At 42.2% G+C, this 20917-nt stretch overlaps 1 protein-coding gene across 2 annotated transcripts in view; it reads left to right on the top strand.

Annotated features, from left to right (window-relative positions):
- HMCN1 (hemicentin 1) overlaps positions 1 to 20917 on the top strand; it is a 379978-nt gene that overhangs the window by 198745 nt on the left and 160316 nt on the right. For both annotated transcript variants that reach the window (XM_067467610.1, XM_060774510.2), the window contains exons 38-44: positions 3859 to 4035; positions 5414 to 5565; positions 6968 to 7091; positions 8405 to 8571; positions 13371 to 13467; positions 18560 to 18682; positions 20523 to 20684. In XM_067467610.1, coding sequence (XP_067323711.1) covers positions 3859 to 4035; positions 5414 to 5565; positions 6968 to 7091; positions 8405 to 8571; positions 13371 to 13467; positions 18560 to 18682; positions 20523 to 20684 — 1002 coding nt within the window. The remainder of the gene's footprint in view (positions 1 to 3858; positions 4036 to 5413; positions 5566 to 6967; positions 7092 to 8404; positions 8572 to 13370; positions 13468 to 18559; positions 18683 to 20522; positions 20685 to 20917) is intronic.

Genomic DNA, 20917 nt, shown 5'->3' with positions numbered 1-20917 from the left:
CCTATGAGGAGCGGCTTAGGGAACTGGGCATGTTTAGCCTGAAGAAGAGAAGGCTGAGAGGAGATATGATAGCCATGTATAAATATGTGAGAGGAAGCCACAGGGAGGAGGGAGCAAGCTTGTTTTCTGCTTCCTTGGAGACTAGGACGCGGAACAATGGCTTCAAACTACAAGAGAGGAGATTCCATCTGAACATTAGGAAGAACTTCCTGACTGTGAGAGCCGTTCAGCAGTGGAACTCTCTGCCTCGGAGTGTGGTGGAGGCTCCTTCTTTGGAAGCTTTTAAGCAGGGGCTGGGTGGCCATTTGTCAGGGGTGATTTGAATGCAATATTCCTGCTTCTTGGCAGGGGGTTGGACTGGATGGCCCATGAGGTCTCTTCCAACTCTTTGATTCTATGATTCTATGATTCTATCATGGAGGAGCCGCAGGATGTTCACAAATTTGTTAGGGCACCCGCATTTTTTTGGAGGATGGTCCAGAGAGCACTGCGATTCACTGTGTGAATGCCTTTGCAAGGTCAATGAATGTGATGTACAGAGGTTGTACAGGGTTCCTTAAAAGTATATTTTAAGGAACACTGAAGGAATACTCTGACAGGATATATTACTTTCAGATTGTCTTTGTTGAATTGTGCTTATTGGTGGTGTGAGTGGACTCTTATATGTGGCAAGAAACCTTCTGAATTGGATTTGCTGGTTAAACAATAGGCATTCACAGGGCTGTTTTTCATATTACAAATCTAAAGAGTAGGTACGAGTATGCATCCCATCTGAAATCCTGTGGCTGCCTCCTGCAGAATTCTGGGTCTTGTAGTATAGTGAGGCACAGTAAGTCTCTGAAAGAGCATTTTAAATGTTTCTCCCCTAAACTACAAGTCCCAGGGTGACAAAATAAATATTTTTCTTTTGAAGTAGTTCTAGTTCTTGTCTTGTTGTCCAAGCATTATAAACACACTCAGGATTAATGGAATTTGCTTTAGATCTTGCTCTGCTTTTATTACCAGCCATTGAACAATGGTATTTGTTGCAATCAAGTTGGTATTAGTTCTCTTGGAGGTTTTTATCAGGTTAAGTGATACAAAAACAGAAGATGGAAAAATAAAAGTAAGGTACCATTTGGCCTAATAAAGATTCCTACAGAACACACACACACATTTCTCTTTATAAATACATCATTCAGCTGTTGATTTTTTATCTCTTTATCCTGGACCAGAACTACTGTGTTTGCTTCTGTTTTTGATCTGCATTTCCCAACTCCTGATGTCTTATAATTTCTTCTCGCCCTGTAAAAAGAGAATTAGATGTTCATAATGAGCACATCATTTGTTTACTCAACTCTTAAAACTGGTTCCATTGAAGTGTTAGCAAATAGTTTTGTCCGTGCTTGAGCAAGTAAGACAGCAAGATGCTGGTTTTTTGCACTCTCAGAAATGGCTCTCAGAGGGACAAAAGGGTACTTTTATGTGACATACGTTGTATCTGAAATGCACCCGCATTATGGGTAATGATCAGTGTGAACTGTCACATGTGACATCACACTCAACTTCTGGACCGATTCCATCAACGTTGCCTCTGAAAAATCCTGCAAATATCTTGGAAAGATAGATATAAGAACATCGATATTTGTTGTAACCTGGTCTGATTCTGAGTGCTCAGAAGATGAGGAAGGGGATTCTAGGATAGATTCGGAGGGCCCAAAGGAGGGTAGAAGTGGCTTGGAGAGAGTTGTTTTGGAATCTATTGGAAGTTCCCATGAGACTGGAGAAAGCGATTCTCATGAGAATCTGCCAGAAATGCCAGCTGAGAGAAGTGTGGGAGATGAATGTTTGTCCAGATCAAGGTGCTTTGAACTTCGGAGGCAGAGTGTACAACAGAGATAGACTCGGTTCTTGTGGGTTTTTTCGGGCTATAGAGCCATGTTCTAGAGGCATTTCTCCTGACATTTCGCCTGCATCTATGGCAAGCATCCTCCATAGATGCAGGCCGAAAAAACCCATAAGAACCTAGTGATTCCAGCCATGAAAGCCTTTGACAATACAGAGATAGACTCGCTTTTCCCAGTGGCTTAGAGATAAGGAGAGGAAAAGCAGGTGTGTGAGGAATAATGTCATGGGGGGATTGAGGCCTTTTAAGTGGTTTTCTGCTGGTACAATCCTTTGTGAGAGCAATGTTGTATTTAGGTGAACAGCTCTCAATTCCTGGTTCTACGTTTTGGGGATTCAAGTTTCTAAGTCTGTTCTTGTTTCTAGTTTCGTGTGTGGCATAGGTTGCCTGCCTTGGATTTGTGGTATTGTGTTTATGGATATATCTGGGAATTACTCTTGAGACTGTATTAGAAAGGATTTTGGCTATTTTGGATATAAATTTTGAACTTTTTAGATTGATTTTTTTAAAATTTCTCTAAATAAACTTTTACTTACTGGATTACCTGGACAGAGTGTGGTTTGTGGTGAAAAATGTGTTTCAGGGCTTTGATGCAACAGTGTTCTGTTCTGGAAGAAGCAAAGACCACCAGCGTTGAAGCAATTATTTTTCTGCCATCAACTTCACTGAACTGACTACATTGTCTGAATGCCTGATCACTGTCTCCCAAAGCAGTTACTATACTCTCATCTCAGGAACAGAAAGTGAAATGCTGGTAGTCAGGAAAAGAGATTTAAAGATGTGCTTAAAGCTAACCTTAAAAACTGTGGCATTGATAATGAGAACTGGAGGTCAGCTGTGACCAACAGTGCTATGTATAAATATGTGAGAGGAAGCCACAGGGAGGAGGGAGCAAGCTTGTTTTCTGCTTCCTTGGAGACTAGGACGTGGAACAATGGCTTCAAACTACAAGAGAGGAGATTCCATCTGAACATGAGGAAGAACTTCCTGACTGTGAGAGCCGTTCAGCAGTGGAACTCTCTGCCCCAGAGTGTGGTGGAGGTTCCTTCTTTGGAAGCTTTTAAAGAGAGGCTGGATGGCCATCTGTCGGGGGTTATTTGAATGCGATGTTCCTGCTTCTTGGCAGGGGGTTGGACTGGATGGCCCATGAGGTCTCTTCCAACTCTTAGATTCTATGATTCTATGAATTCAAGGAGGCCGAATGGAGGAGGAAAGAGCAAAACATTTCAAGAGGAAGGTGCATCAAGCTTAGGTTGATCAAGGATAGGTTGCTACAATCATCTACAGACCCACCACCACGACCCTACACTTGGAAGGCAATCATACTTGGTCATGAGTGATAGCCTATGATGATGATGATTATACAATATGTGTGTGAGAGGATACTAGATGATCTAATGAGGAGAGCAAGGCAATGGCTCACATACAATTTTTGAGTAGGCAGAATGCTGTCAGAGGTGGCTAGTAACCTCTCTGTTTGTAGTGATGGAGGTAGTTTGAATCTCTTCTCAGTATTAATCTAGACTTTGACAGCATTATCCAGGATGCGAAACAAGTTCAACAATTTTGATACCTTGGTTCAGATTCAAAACACAGAATGGATTTAGTTATCTAATATGGAAAGCACTGCCAGGTGAGCAGCTTGTCTCTAATTGTTATAATTGTTTGAAATTCAAAAGTATGAAGGAATTTCTTTTCCCTTTATCTAAGTTCTCCCTGTCCCTCATAGTGAAGTGACAGGGAAATATATTTTCACCTCTCACTTTTCTTTACATTTGGGCCACTGGATTATTTAGATCCACACAAAATTCTTCTTTTTCATCTGAACAAGTTTTAACAAATGTTACATTATTTTAAAAACCTATGAGAGTTCATGCCTTCCCATAACCTATTGTTTAGATTAATGCAAAAAAGAATTAATCTTATTTTACCAGTGCATCTTTTCAATTGCTGTCTTTTATTTTGCTTCCCAGTTATCACATGGTACAAAGATAGCCGTCCTCTGACCCCTACTGCCAGCATCACTTTACTAAACAGAGGACAAGTTGTACAGATAGATGATGCACAGATCTCAGATAATGGTATTTACAAATGTGTAGTATCAAATACTGCAGGAGTGGCCGAGCTGTTCTACAATCTTCAGGTGCATGGTAAATATTGCTTTTCATAAACCAGATTGATCTTTGAAAAAAGCCAGGGAACAAGTCACTGTTTCCCACAGAGGATTGTAAAAGCAAAAGGCGGAGAGTTTAGTTTTGTAGCAATGGAATAACTCAGAATGAGAAGACCCTCAAATGAAGATTGCATGATTTCTTTAAAAAAAAGGAAAACAATTTTAAATCAGTAATTCATAAAACTAACAAATCTCTGTCATTATAGCCAGCGGTATGTGAATGCTGTAGTGAAGCTCCTATATTGTAAGGATTTCCATTGTCATACTGGTCACAACCATTTCCTCTCCTTTGCAACAGTGGTATCACTCTGGCATTGTGATCCAGCAAGATGCCAGGGAGTACGCCTATTGCTTGCTGTAGTGGTGAAGGAGAAAAAGAAGAAGAAGAAAGGGAAAGAAAGGGAGAGAGAGGAGATAGTTATTAGGGCTGGGCGACCACGGAAAAATTTGTTTCTAAACTCAATTCGTTTTTAGGAGGTTTTTGCGTTTTGTTTTTTAAAAGAATTCCAAAATTTTTCTTTTAAAAAGTTCAAAATATACGAAATTTTTACGAAACAATTACGAATCGATTCGTTAATGGCGGACGCGATTGCGCAATACGCTAAAAATACCTCCAAATGGGACAGGGGGAACTTCTGAAGCTTCCTTCTCCCTCTGTTGTTGACTGTTGGTGTGATAATTTATTTTTTTTATCACTGATAAAGCAAACAACAACTATAAAACTTGCACCAGACATATGGAAATAATAACGAAACAATTTCGAAATGATTTTGAAACGATTTCGAAACGATTTCGAAACAATTACGAAACAATTACGAAATGAATTGAAAAATTCGTTTCGATTTTTAGTTGCTCCTGAATGGTTCAATATCGGATCGTAAGCTAATTTAAATACGAATCAATAACAAATTACGAAATTAACGAACGAAACCGCCCAGCCCTAATAGTTATCTGTAATCATTATCCCACTTTCAAAATATTTATTAGTCTATCCCTCAAAAGTGTTGATAGTGTTTTCTACCTTTCACAACCAAAGAATTGGGTGATAAAGGTCAGATATATTTTGAACACAGTTTAGGCTGGTTTAACTATCTCTGGTTCCTAAAGGATTTGTTAAAGAGTTTTCTCAATCTATATTAAAATATGTCATCTGTGGATTTAAAGTTTAGAATGTTTTAATATTTTGTACATTGCCCCAGTGGCTTTGCTGGCTATGTGGGGACAGATAAATACTTTTAGTAAAAAAAAATACATATTCACATGTTATTCAAGAGTATGTATATGAAACCGTATAGACAAGAGTTGTGTAACTTTTCTGACCATTTAACATGGTCCCCCTTTCTTTCATTTTTCAGTTTCACCTTCCATTTCTGGCAGCAATGAAATGGTTGCTGTTGTGGTTAATAATCCCGTACAGTTGGAATGTGAAGCCCGTGGAATCCCTGTTCCCATTCTGACCTGGCTGAAAGATGGCAGTCCTGTTTCTAGTTTTTCCAATGGTCTCCAGGTATTTGGATACCACTGTCTATGTGTATACATTTCTCCCATATTTGTTTAAACCATTTACACCAACAAAAGTTCACAGGGAATGACTGTTCATTAGTAGATATACATCTACATCATGATAACCTGTAGATGTTATGTTGCAAGTTTGAACAATCCTAGCTTGTAAAGCCATTTGAGAGAAGGTTTGATAACTGCAGTCCAGCAACTTCTGGAACACCACATGATTCCATCTCTGTTGCAGTAAAATGTATGTAATGAGCTTTTGTGTTATAAAGGGTCTTTTCTAGACCTCGCCCTCAAAGTGTATGTGGTGGTTTATGAATTCTGTTTGGTATAGCTTATTTCTGTCAACTTGAAGCTTTAATAAGTAATACTGGCTGACTATCCCTTCTTTGAAATGCTTTGCACCAGAAATATTTGGACTTTGGATTTTTTTTCTACATTTTGGAATATTTTCATATATATGATGAAAAATATTGGAGTTTATATGGAAAATTCATTTTTATTTCCTAGCTACCAAGACTGTTAGCTTGGAGATGATTTTATAAACAATATTTTTAATCATGTTTGTGCATGAAACAAAGTTTGTGAATGTTGAACAATCAGAAAGCAAAGGTGTCACTATATCACCCATCCATGTGGACAATTTTAGATTTTGGAGCATTTCAGGTTTTGGATTTCCAGATAAAGAATATTAAACAATAGGCCTGGGTAACAACGGAAAAATTTGTTTCTAAAATCGATTCATTTTTGGGGTTTTTTTGCGTTTCGATATTTAAAAGAATTCCGAAATTTTTCTTTTAAAAAGTTTGATATTTACGAAATTACAAAACATTAACGAAACAAATACGAAACAATAACGAATCGATTCGTTAATGGCGGACGCGACCGCGCAATACGCTAAAAAACCTCCAAATGGGACAGGGGGAACTTCTGAAGCTTCCCTCTCCCTCTGTTGTTGACTGTTGGTGTGATATTATAATTTTTTTCACTAATTAAACAAAAAACAACTATAAAACTTGCCCCAGACATGCGGAAATAATAACGAAACGACCTCAAACTTATAACGAAACGAATACATAACGAATCCGAAGCATTTACGAAACGAATTTAAAAATTCGTTTCGTTTTTAAATTGCTCCAGAATGGTTCGTTATCGCTTCGTTATAAAAAAAAATAACGAATTTTTAACGAATTACGAATTAACAAAACGAAACTGCCCAGCCCTATTAAACAATGATTTTAGATTATTTGTAGAACTATTGTGACCAAAACATATTGCATCACAAAATTAATTTGACTAAGTGATTAATGCAAGTTAATATATGTTTATTCTTATCAGCTGTATGTTGCCTATAGGTTACTGGATATATGCTATTTGTGACCATTTTAGTCCCTTTTTAGATTCTTTCAGGAGGTCGCATTCTGGCATTGACAAGCGCCCAGATCAGTGACACAGGAAAATATACATGTGTTGCGGTAAATGCAGCAGGGGAGAAACAAAGAGATATTGATTTCAAAGTTCACGGTGAGGATCCCTCACAGTTGCCTTCAAAGTGCAAACTGAAAAATAACACAAACAATGATATATTTCTTGATGAATTTGAGATTCCTAAAAGAGATTCTATTGGTGCCTTTATCACAATGAATAAAATGTTGAAATTCTTTCAGGACTATTGTATGCCAGGACTTAGTGCTCTTTTCATTCATTTGTCTTGATAATTAGAAGTCACTTTCAAGTATCTTGTGCTTCCTGAGCACATAGGCACATGAACCAGTGCAATACAGATGTTTTGTATATACTTATTGATGCATGTCCAAGAGGCATTTAAATGTTGCTCTTTCCTTTAGTAAAGGAAAACATGCTGACAATCATAGGTGAGCAGTTTAAATTGGTGGCTGGTGTCTCCCACGTTATTGAAGTGGTAAATCTAGTTTAATTTGACATCATCACCTGCTACAATTTGAATAAGAGTTGGGGATCTATGCCTCTGTAGGAGATTTCAAGAAAAGGGCTTTCCGATACCATAGTCATTGGTGGTGCAAGTAACAGAAACCAGGATTAGCTGCATTTCTCTGCTCGTGTTCATAATGTTGCAAACAAAATTTCTTGCTGTATAATTATAACAAAAGCAAACCTTGGTATCTTGGTTTTAGGCTCATTTCTGGTTTTTGGGGGCACTGATTCAGAAAATTGCATGGGGTATGCATCAGCTTTAGTTGCTTAGATGCAGTTGTTATGATATTCTGTGGGTAAGCATATATATGGCATGTGTTCTTTATCTCAAAATCTAGAGCTGATATGGGAAAACTGGTGCCATTTTTGGAATCAGCATGCCAAATATACCCAGAAACAGAGCTATATATGAGGCACCAAAATGTGTGCTGGCCAGGTTAATCTGTTCTGGAATTGTGGGAAGAGGATATGGGCATAGATTTGCCATATTTGCTTTTTAAAGACAATCTAAGATATTTCCCACTTGTTTAAGAATGTTCAGGCAGAGTTAGATTTTATGATAAACACAAGACTGCTGGTTCATTTGAAAAGATCCCCAGAAATCTTTGCCCATTTGAAATATAGGAATTCTATTTTTTCACAGTGTTCTCAATGGCAAGGATGTTATACCATTCAATTTCTTCTGAGCAACTCTGATGCATTCTTTTGTGAGACTGTTGCAAATTTTATCCTTGAAATTAGTAACCTTTAAGTATGTTTTCTTTTTATCCATGACTTTGTCTTGTTGTATATACCTGTGTTGTGATTTTTTGTTGTGTGCCAATAAAAGCTCTCTGTGTGTGAAGCTTTGAACATTTAAAATGTTCAAACATGTCTTTATGCAGTTCCACCTAACATTATGGGAGAGGAACAAAATGTTTCCTTGGTTATGGGAGAAAACCTAGAGCTCCACTGCCAGAGTAATGCCATTCCCCCTCCCACCCTGCAGTGGCTGAAGGATGGTCGACCTCTGTTTGGCCACAGCATTGCTGAAGATGGAAGTGTATTGAAGGTGAATTTTGACACATCTGAATTTTACTCTTCTTTGTCATCTTCATCCTTGTATTTGCTAAAACTAAATTTTGTCCCATTTTGTTGTTGTTCATTCATTCAGTCGTTTCCGACTCTTTGTGACTGCATGGACCAGCCCATGCCAGAGCTCCCTGTTGGCTGTCACAACTCCCAGCTCCTTCAAGGTCAATCCAGTCACTTCAAGGATCCCATCCATCCATCTTGCCCTTGGTCGGCCCCTCTTCCTTTTTCCTTCCATTATCCCTAGCGTAATTGTCTTCTCTAAGCTTTCCTTTCTTCTCATGATGTGGCCAAAGTACTTCATCTTGGCCTCTACTATTTTTCCCTGCAGTGAGCAGTCAGGCTTTATTTCTTGAAGCATGGACTGGTTGGATCTTCTCGCTGTCCAAAGCACTCTCAGCACTTTCCTCCAACACCACAGTTCAAAAGGTGCTGGGATGCACCCTTTGGTGCCCATAGCATCATGGCATAGAGCTCTCCTTCCTGGATCTGACAGGAGCAGTTCCCCCACAGCCACCCCCTTTCCAGGTCCTCGCTGCACACAGAATCTCAGGGAGCGCATGGACCTCAAGGAAGAGGAGGGAAGGAGCATGGTGGCACTGTGGTGCCCTTGGAACAGGAGGATGAGGTGGAGGAATGAGGAAGAAGAGGGAAGTGCAGCGCCCCTCAGTATGCCTCACAGAGCCCCAAGAGCTGAGTGCATATGTGTGCTTTGAATTATATTTTCCTGCTTCTTGGCGGGGGTTGGACTGGATGGCCCATGAGGTCTCTTCCAACACAATGAATCTATGATTCTATGATGATATGTCTTGGGAGACTTATACAGTAAGCCGCTATTAAAAATAGCGGCTCCACTTTGCTCCAAGTGCCCAAAACAGTGGAGTACACAGCTTATATGCTGTTTGTTGTTCAGTCATTCAGTCGTTTCTGACTCTTCGTAACCTCATGGACCAGCCCACGCCAGGGCTCCCTGTCGGTTGTCACCATCCCCATCTCTTTCAAGGTCAATCCAGTCACTTCAAGGATCCCATCCTCCATCTTGCCCTTGGTCGGCCCTTCTTCTTTTTTCCTTCCATTTTCCCCAGCATCATTGTCTTCTCTAAGCTTTCCTTTCTTCTCATGATGTGACTAAAGTACTTTGCCTCTACTATCCTTTCCTCCAATGAGCAGTCGGGCTTTATTTCCTGAAGTATGGACTGGTTGGATCTTCTCACAGTCCAAGGCACGCAGAACTTTCCTCCAGCACCACAGTTCAAAAGCATCTATCTTCCTTCGCTCAGCCTTCCCTATGGTCCAGCTCTCACATCTGTAAGTGACTATGGAGAATACCATTGCTTTAACTATGTGGGTCTTCATTGCCAGTGTGATGTCTCTACTCTTCACCATTTTATCAAGATTGGTCATTGCTCTCCTCCCAAGAAGTAAGCGTCTCCTGATTTCCTGGCTGCAATCTGCGTCTGCAGTAAACTTTGCACCTAGAAATACAAAGCCTGTCACTGCCTCCACATTTTCTCCCTCTATTTCTCAGTTGTCAATCATTCTTGTTGCCATAATCTTGGTTTTTTGTCCCATAGGAACCTGGAATGTAAGATCTATGAGCCAGGGCAAACCGGCTTGACTCTAAAGGAACTGGGGGTGGTGATGGCCGACAGGAAGCTCTGGCATGGGCTGGTCCATGAGGTCACAAAGAGTCGGAAGCGACTAAATGAATAAACAACAAAAAAAATTGTTCCATATCACTAGAACATCTATTGTTTAAGCTTTTGCTTAGCCAGGTGCACTGTTCCAGTCTCTGCAGTTGGCTATTCAGTCTCCCAATAGTGCTACATGGCATTTGCTTCTGAATTCAATTTTCCTGGTCATTCTTTAGCAATGAGATGGAGAAATGAAAACTCTTTTTAGCACAGCAGGTTAATCACCAATCTGCAATAAATCTTGCCAAGGAGAAGGTTGATAGTTTGAAGTACTCTTTGCACCTAGAAATACAAAGTGCCACCACGTTTTATCCCTCTATTTCCCAGTTGTCAATCATTCTTGTTGCCATAATCTTGGGTTTTTTGATGTTTAGCTGCAACCCAGCTTTTGTGCTTTCTTCTTTCACCTTGATTAGAAGGCTCCTCAACTCCTCCTCTCTTTTGGTCATCAAAGTGGTGTCATCTGCATATGTAAGGTTGTTAATGTTTCTTCCAGCAATTTTCATCCCAGTCTTGCATTCGTCAAGCCCTACACATTGTTCTGCATACAAGTGGAATAGGTGGGTGAGAGTATACAACCCTGCCGTACGCCTTTCCCAATCTTGAATCAGTCTGTTGTTCCATGGTCAGTTCTTGCTGTTGCTACTTGGTCCTTATACAGATTCCTCAGGAGAGAGATAAGGTGATTTGGTATGCCCATACCACCAAGAACTGGCCACAATTTGCTATGATCCACACAATCAAAGGCTTTAGAAGAGTCAATAAAACGGAAATAGATGTTTTTCTGAAACTCCCTGCCTTTCTCCATTATCCAGCGGATATTGGCAATTTGGTCTCTCGTTCCTCTGCCTTTTCTAAACCCAGCTTGTACATCTGGCAACTCTCTCTCCATGTATTGCTGGAGTCTTCCTTGCAGGATCTTGAACATTACCTTACTGGCATGAGAAATAAGGGCCACCGTATGGAAGTTTGAGCAGTATTTAGCATTTTCCTTTTTGGTATGGGGATATAAGTTGGCATATGGCATGCATCACCTTGACAGCATCATCTTTCAAGATTTTAAACAGTTCAGCTGGGATCCCGTCGTCTCCTGCTGCCTTGTTGTTAGGAATGCTTCTTAAGGCCCATTCAACCTCGCTCCTCAGGATGTCTGGTTCTAATTCACTCACCACACCGTCAAAACTATCCTCGATATTATTATCCTTCCTATACAGATCTTCTGTATAGTCTCGTCACCTTCTCTTGATCTCTTCAGCTTCTGTTAGGTCCTGCCATCGATGTTTTTTACATGCCAATTTTTGCCTGAAATTTACCTCAAATGTTTCTAATTTTCTGGAAGAGGTCTCTTGTCCTTCTTATTCTGTTGTCTTCTTCCACTTCCATGCATTGCTTGTTTAAAAATCATTCCTTATCTCTTCTGGCTAAGCTCTAAGCTCTTCTGGCTAAGTACATTTAATTTGGCATATCTCCCCCTATCACTGTTTACTTTTGCTTTCCTCCTTTCTTGGGCTACTTCCGGTGTCTCAGCTGACAATTGTTTGCCTTCTTGGTTTTCTTTTTTGGGGGGATGTACTTTGTTGCCGCCTCCTGAACAATGTCGCGGACTTCTGTCCATAGTTCTTCTGGGACTCTGTTTACTAAATCTAGTCCTTTAAATCTGTTCTTCACCTCCACTGCATATTCGCTAGGAATGTTAGTGATATCATATCTAACTGGTCTGTGTGTTTTTCCTGATCTCTTTAGTTTTATTCTAAATTGAGCAGTAAGAAGTTCATGATCTGAACTAGTCAGCCCCAGGTCTTGTTTTCACCGACTGGATGGATGTCTGCCACCTTTGACTGCAAAGGATGTAGTCGATCTGATTTTGGTGTTGACCATCTGGCGAAGTCCATATATAAAGCCATCTTTTAGCTGGAAAAGCTAAAAGATGGCTTTTAGCTTTGGAAGAGAGTGTTCATTATACACAGTGAGTTTTCCTGGAAAAATTCTATCAGCCTGCGTCCTGCATCATTTTGTTGTCCCAGACCATGCTTGCCTGTGAGAAGTCAAATTTGTCATTTGACTTCCCACCTTGGCATTCCAGTTTCCTGTAATGAAAATAATGTCTCTTTTTGGTGTATTATCCAGTCGGTACTGCAGATCCTCATAGAACTGATCTACTTCTGCTTTTCCAGCAGCTGTGGTTGGGGCATATATTTGGATCACTGTAATGTTGAAAGGCTTTCCTTGCACTCAAATTGAGATCATTCTGTCATTTTTTGGATTGTATCCAAGCACTGCTTTAGCAACTGCTTCATATTAATTATGAAGGCTACTCCATTTCTTTGGTTTTCCCCTTGTCCGCAGTAGTAGATCTGGTGGTCATCTGATGTGAAGTGGTCCATTCCAGTCCATTTCAGTTTGCTGACCCCCCAGAATGTCTATCTTTAGTCTTGACATCTCACCAATAACAACATCCAGTTTGCCCTGGCTCATAGATCTTACATTCTAGGTTCCTATGGTGTGTTGATCTTTAGAGCATGGGATTCGTCATTCACCTCCAGCACCGTCGGCCGCTAGCCTTCCTTTCAGCTTTGAGCTAGCTGCGTCATCACATCTGGGGCTAGTTGAACTAATCATCTGCTTCTCCCCAGTAGCATTTTGGCCATCTTCCGACCTGGGAGTCCCATCCTCCAATGGCATACCGACATATCTCTGGTTGTACTAATCCATTTAGTTTTGTTGGCAAGAATACTGGGGTGGTTTGCCATTGCCTTCCCCAGGCCTGACCTCTCTGCCATGATCGCCCCGTCTTGGGTTTCACTTGCGACATCATTGAGATGCTCAAGCTCCAGTGTCACGACAAGGCAGCAATCCTTTGCTGGAGGAACTTTGGTCTAGATGATGGAATATATCTGGGCAAAGTATTGTAGCAATGCCTTGTATCTATGGGATTGCAGAACAATGCTTCCAATATGTTTCTTACTTATAACCATTTTGGAGAACTATTGAAGTTTCAAATATTTCTTGTTTAATAAGAGCATGTTATGCTGTGCTATTCTTTCTACATAAACAATACCCTAAAGTTTTGCTTCTTTGTTACTAGATCAAAGGAGCACAAACTCAAGACACTGGGCGCTACACATGTGAAGCAACAAATGTGGCTGGGAAAAGGGAAAAGAACTACAATGTCAATGTATGGGGTAAGACTTGTAGCCATAAAAACAAGCATTCACGTATCAATGAAATGTGTATCTAGAACTCCTCGATAAATGATTAGGAAAGAAATTGAGTACATAATGCAATGACAGAGGCATTTTGCTATGCTGCCTATATTTGTTTTTTGAAAGTCTATGATTTTATGATTGGCAAAGGACAAACGGTGTTTTCCCCATTCTGTCTTTTCCGTTAAAATGCAGAATTTTGCAAGAAATGAATTGTGTTTTTCTCCTGCAATTTGCTTTTTTTTCAAATGAATATGCAGCCTAAAATGCAAAATTTTCCCCTGTTATATTTGTTTTGGCTTGTCTTTTTAAGCATCTAGATCAGGAGTGACGACCTTTGGTCCTCCAGATATTTTGGACCAACTCTCAGAATATCCAATTTGTACAGCCAATAGTGATGTATTATTTATTTATTTATTATTCAAACTTATATGCTGCCACTCCCCTGGGGCTCGGAGAGGCTTACAAGAACAGGCTAAAATCTAACACAATTTTAAAACAATTTAAAACAATTTAAAAACAGCAATATCAAAGATCAAAGGCCTGTTGAAACAGATATGTCTTACATGCCCTGCGGAAAGCTGATAAGTCCTGCAAGGGATGGACTTCAGCTGGCAGAGTATTCCAGAGTGATGGTGCCACTGCTGTAAAGGCTCTGCACCTGGTTGCTGTTAGACGCAAGGTCTTGCTATTGGGAATTTCCAACAAATCTTGGTCCTCAGAATGGAGGGATCTCTGGGGTTGGTAGGGGGTGAGGCGGTCCCTCAGGTACATCGGCCCCAGACCATGCAAGGCCTTAAAGGTGAGTACAATCACTTCGAAAGTGATCCGGTGCTCAATTGGTAACCAATGCAGCTGCAATAAGGTTGGTGTTATGTGGCATCTCATCGGAATTCCCATAAGAATCCGAGCAGCTGCATTTTGTACCAACTTGAGCTTTCGGATCACCGACAGAGGAAGGCCAATGTAGAGGAAGGCCGTTACAGTAGTCCAGTCTTGAGATGACCATAGCCTGGATCACCGTGGCTAGGTCGTCCCTGGACAGGTAGGGGGCCAGCCGTCTAGCCTGCCGCAGATGAAAAAAGGCGGTTCTGCTAACGGCGGAGACCTGGGTCTCCATCGTCAGCAGAGGGTCCAAAAGGGCTCCCAGACTCTTTACCAATGATGACCGGTGTAGTGCCTCGCCATCCAGGGTAGGCAGCTGGATATCCTCACTGCCCGGTTGACCCAGCCATAGGATCTCCGTCTTTGCTGGATTCACCCTCAACCTGCTGGCACGCAGCCATCCAGTAATGGCCTTGAGGCACTGATGGAAATAATCGAGTACAGAGTCCGTTCAGCCTTCCATCTTCAGCACAAGCTGAGTGTCATCAGCGTACTGGTAACACTCAAGCCCCAAACCTCGAACCACCTGAGCAAGTGGTCGCATATAAATGTTAAACGACAGAGGGGAGAGAATGGCCCCCTGAGGAACCCCACAAGATAGAGGGGACCTCTCAGAGACCAGGCCTCCCCTCTCCACTCGCTGTCCACGGTTGTGAAGAAAGGAGGACAGCCAATTTGAACAATTTTGCCAGGCGTGAGCTAGCAGACGCTATCAAAGAAGCATAATATACTCGCTTTGCCTCGGTGATAGCATGCTCATAGGTCTTCCTAAATACCTCATAACTTGATCTTGATGCTCTGTCATGGAGTTCTTGCCACACGCCCTCTAGCCGTCTCTTTTCCCGCTTCATCGGTTGAAGTTCCTCGGTGAACCAAGGAGACCGATTTCGGTGGGGTCAGAGAGGGCATCTGGGGGCGATCTCATCGAGTGCATTGTATAGCCTAATGTTCCATGTGTCCACCTGCACATCAATTGAGTTGCTGGCAGGCTCCAGATCCCTCAGAGCATTCCGGAGCCTACTGGGTTCCATAAATCTCCTTGGGCAAGCCCAAATTGGCTCAGCGCCCTTGCAGGATGGGTAGGCATGCTCCAACCGGACTCTCAGAGCACAGTGATCCAACCATGGAACCTCTATAGTAGAGGCTTGGGTTACTTGAATCCCTGCACTGAAAATCAGATCTAGCGTGTGTCCCGCCTGATGTGTGGGCCCAGTAATACAGAGCAAGAGTCCTCGTGTCTCCATGGTAGACATTAGGTCCATAGCTGCTGATGAACAAGAGTCTGCATCAGTGTGGACGTTGAAATCCCCCAAGACAATAAGTCTGGGGAACCTCAAGGACCACTCCGACGCAGTCTCCAGCAGCTGGGATAGACTGTCTGCTGGTGTGCTAGGTGCACGGTACGCCAGCAGAAAAGGTATACTCTCAGAGGAATCCCACACCAGGCCAACACTTTCAATGCCAGAAATGTTCAGCACAGGAACTGCCCTAAGAGAGAAGCTTTCTCTGTCCCCCGCCTCCCAATCCACATCTGCTGAGTGATTACATAACCTGGAGATGTTATTTCCTGGAGTAGGATCTCATCCCCCTCTTGGATCCAAGTTTCTGTGATACACACTAGTCAGCTCCCTGATCATTAAGAAAATCCCTGATAGTAGCAGTTTTGTTCCTTATGGACCTAGCATTCATCAACGCCAGAGTAGCTATACCACTGCTGAATGGCTCACAGTCAGGAAGTTCTTCCTCATGTTCAGATGGAATCTTCAAACTCCAAGAGTCTCCTCTCTTGGAGTTTGAAGATTCCATCTGAACATGAGGAAGAACTTCCTGACTGTGAGCCGTTCAGCAGTGGAACTCTCTGCCCCGGAGTGTGGTGGAGGCTCCTTCTTTGGAAGCTTTTAAACAGAGGCTGGATGGCCATCTGTCAGGGGTGATTTGAATGCAATATTCCTGCTTCTTGGCAGGGGGTTGGACTGGATGGCCCATGAGGTCTCTTCCAACTCTTTGATTCTATTCTATGATTCTATTCTATTCTAGGAGGGGAGGAAACTGGTCACCTGTCACAGGTGTGCCTGGGGATAGGCCGCAGGTCAGAGGGGGGCAAGTCTCTCGCCGACTCAACCTCCCTCTAGTGTTTGGCCTGCATCTACCGTCATACCTCCCCCTCCCAGAGATCATAGGAATTCCCATACCCAGACCTACTTCTCTTGGGAGCTCTGTAGCACAAACCAGGTGCCCAGTGTTCGACTGGCCATCTGAAAAAAAGATGGGGCATGACCAATTGACAAGTGGTCAAAGATGGAGTCCTCAGCATGGTGAGAAGCAGGTGTAAAGGCCAGAGCACCAGGCCAGTATTTTGGGTGGGGGGATGAACTAGAGGATGTCAGGGTCAGACCTTCATGCACAAGGCCTTCAAGCAGTCGTGGAGCAGGTGTAAATGTTGCTTCACCAAGGAGTCTCACTAGACGCTCCTCGGGAAGATGTGTCATGTCTTTAGTGAGAAATGTCTCAAGGCTCCTACCTTCCCTTGACAGGGGGGGAGCACTCTCTGACCTGTTCTCAAGAGATAGTCTCCTTTTGGCTTCAAGACTAAGCTTTTTCGGGTGTTGATGCCTCAGATTTTGACCGACAGCCAAAACCCACCCCCCAGAAAGTTCTGGTCTTAAACCTTCTTGAGCTCCGTCTCTTCCAAAAACTCCCCTTTTCAGCCTTAGTTCTTTGCTCTGCAGCTGTCTCACTTTGCAGGGCCTTTCTGGGGATTCCTTCTCCTGGAGCAGCAGTGTCGTCTTTTGGTCGTGTGGCATCATCCGGGTTCTCCATGGGAGAGGAAGCGACCGAACGTCACTTCCGCCTCTTATTCCTGTGACGTCGATGCCTGCGCTTGTGCATTAGTCCCTCCAAGCTTGGGGAAAACAAGGAAGGAGCTGGCTCCATGGCAGTGTCCCCAAGGCCAGCCACCATCTTGGGCATACCTTCCAATGCCCATCGGACAAACATCGTTGCCGTCTACGATCCTCTCCACCATGGGAGACTCTGGGCCGATTAAGATGTCCACCCAAGATCTCCGAGATGTCTAACACCACCCTCAAGAGAGACACCACCAACCGGCTCATTGACACACGCCACGATCCCGCGCACCAAGGTCCCACCGCCCCTCCGCACAGACCATGGGCAAGGACCAGCCAAGTCAGAGCCGAAGAGACAATCACCAAACATGCACTCTTGGCCAAGGTGACTCTGGGTTGTCTCTAGGGGTCATCTCCTGTAGCCAATCAGGGTGCAGCAACGGCAGACTGCTTAGCCAACTCAGCAATTCGCCAAAACGTCCAAAGCGCCACACCAGCTGGTGTAGGAGATGTATTAATCCCACATCTCCTTCTTCTTTCCTGCTCCTACTCCTGCTCCTTTTCCTTTTCCGTCTCTTTCTTAGTTGTTTAGCCTAGTCTCGGCTTCTTAGGCTCTCCTGGTAATCCGGGGAAAGGCCTTTGTACTCCTCTTTGGCCTCTTTGGCCAGAAAGCCACCCAGGCCCAAGCCCAGACTCTCCTTCTTGCCTCCCAGGCTCAAGGAGCCTGCTGCTGCCGCCGCCATTAGTTGTTGCTATCTTCCCTCTGCCTTGAGGCTGCGGTATTGTTTATTGTTCATTGGAATGATGAGATATTATGGGAGTTGACGTCCAGGCATTCAAAATGTCTGGATTGTCAAAGGCTCTCTAGTGCTAATCTCATTTCTGTTCTGTACCTTCAAGTCAGCTCCAAATTATGGTGATCCTATCATAAGGTTTTCATGGCAAGATTTAATTTGCCATTACCTTCCTTTAAGGCTGAGAGAGTGTAACTTCTCAGGGGTTTCCATGACTGAATAGGAATTCAAATTCTGGTCTACCAGAGGCTCATCCAATAATGCAAGGTAAAGCATAATTCCTGCCAACTTTAAGTTTTAGGTATACCATTTTTGTTTGAAATACACAGACAGTCAGAGCAGGTCAGATGGAAATGTTTTGCTCCTGTTTTGCACATTGCTGAAATATCAAATTCTCACTTTTAAACTGCAAGGCATACCGTTTTTGACTCAAAGTGAAGTATTTGCTTTTTTTTTTTTACTGGATTCTTTGCTAGTGTTAATTCACTTCATTTGAAAGAGTTGCATCAAATATTATTAGTTGTTTTTGATGTTTATCTACTGCAGTGCCTCCAAGTATTTACAATTCAGACATGCTCACTCAGCTGAATGTAATTGAAGGAAACCTTATCAGTATGATATGTGAGTCCAGTGGAATCCCACCACCAGCCCTCAGCTGGAGAAAGAATGGTAAGTGCCATCTCTCTCTCTGTTGTCCCATAGACTTGGTTTTGCTTTCAAATAAAGATAATCTATATAAATAAAAATGAAAATGTCTGTTTGTTCAAAATCTTAAATCTCCTAAAATACTACACCAACTGCTTTGAAATTTTGACACAACATAGTATTTGAATAGGTGCATGTTTTTATGTTTTCACAAACCTACTATTATATAGATGTCACACCTGTGACAGGTAAAACTATGTTTTCCCCCCAAAACGGCGCCAACGGTTGGATGTCAAAGCAACACACCCTATACTACATATCTTACAATTCTATTTCAATCTTTCTGAATGCATTGCTACATTGATTTTTTTAATTAATTTTTTATTAACCACAAAATAAATGCTATATACATAAAAAGAGATGGAACACTATAGTGAAAGAAAAGTAGGAAATAAAGATGTATAAATCTTAACAAAAACTACTTCATTCTTTTCTTTAAGCCAGATTCTTTACAGTGATTCAACTTGTTCTCCTCTTTTTTTCTAAACACCTAATAATTTTATTACATTTATATTCCCTTCATTACAAAAACAATCTCTATAATTCATATAATTACTTTTTTCCCTTTCCCCAGTTGTGCTACCCCTTCTGCTCCCCATCTCCGGAGTTCTTATTTTCTTTATACTCCCACCAGAACCTCATTTCTTCTGGTGGGGGTTGGTTCCCATCTTCTTTCCTTAATGTTTCCTCAATAAATATTTTCCATATATTTTCAAAATCATTATCCTTCCTTAGGCCTTTTTAAACCTTTAAATTGCATGTTAATTTGTCATTTATTGCTAATTTCCAAATTTCCTTGTACCATCCTTCTATCTTAATTTCCACCTCTCCTTTCTAATCACCATTGATCAGGTTTAGGCTTACTGCGCCTCCTAACCTCTGCAAGGATGGCTCTTGGGGATTTTCTCACCTCCTTGGTAGATGACCTTGTTGATGCTGTGGTCTCTCTCTGAGATGACCAGGGCAATAGACACGATTGCTCTAGAATGCCCCCTCTCGAGTAACCGAGCTAAACCAGCACCTTGGTTCAATGAGGAGCTGGCAGCAATGAAGTGAAAAAAGAGGAGGCCTGCGATGCCAAAAATATAGCAGATCAGCCTGAGCACGCCTGGGTTCCTTTTTAAGGACCTGTGATGTGGCAATAAAGGCTACACAGAAATCTTTTCTTACGGCCAATATTGCATCCGCAAAGAACCGCCCAGCTGATCTGTTCCGAGTTGTCAGATGACTGTTAAATCCACTTCAAGCATGGGATCCCTGACAACTCAGCAGCTCGTTGTGAAGCTTCTGCTCAGTTCTTTACAGACAAAGTGTGAGAGCCGTTCAGCAGTGGAACTCTCTTTGGAAGCTTTTAAACAGAGGCTGGATGGCCATCTGTCAGGGGTGATTTGAATGCAATATTCCTGCTTCTTGGGAGGGGGTTGGACTGGATGGCCCATGAGGCCTCTTGGATGGATGGCATCCTTGAAGTGACTGGACTGACCTTGAAGGAGCTGGGGGTGGTGACGGCCGACAGGGAGCTCTGGAGTGGGCTGGTCCATGAGGTCACGAAGAGTCGGAGACGACTGATCGAATGAACAACAACATAGTATAGTATAGTATAGTATAGTATAGTATAGTTTATCGTTGTCCTTCTTCACTTTGGCACTCAGTGACTCAAAAAAACAAGTAAAGCTGTTATGTTCAGAGACATGTGGCTTATTCATAACTGGTCGTACTAAGCTGATATTTCATCTAGTTGTGAACACTCAGTTTCATATGCTTTGTAGAATTGTGTATCTATGAGATAATATTTTTCTTGCAGGTTCGCTCCTTCCAGCTGACCCTACAGGTAGAGTCCGGGTATTATCTGGAGGAAGGCAGCTGCAAATTTCTATTGCTGAAAAATCAGATACAGCTTCCTATGTTTGTATGGCTTCAAATGTAGCTGGATCAGCAAACAAAGAATATAACTTGGTAGTATATGGTAGGTCACCAAACAGAATTGCCAGTGGTGTTCCTTGGTTGGGAAACAATATTTTTGTCACATTCAAACAGACAGAACAATGATTTCAATCAAATAATGAGAATGAATTTATCCTGAAACAGGACCAAAATAGCCTCAGTGCATCTTGATAGAGCAATTATCCCATTGCCAAGAGTAAGATACTCTAGATTGGCATTGGGAGTAAGTTTACAGTCAACCTCCAAGTTGGGTTG

The sequence above is a fragment of the Anolis sagrei genome, chromosome 4 (assembly GCF_037176765.1).
Source record: "Anolis sagrei isolate rAnoSag1 chromosome 4, rAnoSag1.mat, whole genome shotgun sequence".
Lineage (NCBI taxonomy): Eukaryota > Metazoa > Chordata > Lepidosauria > Squamata > Dactyloidae > Anolis > Anolis sagrei.
Note: the sequence above shows the minus strand (reverse complement) of the source record. Positions and strands in the feature narration are given on the sequence as shown.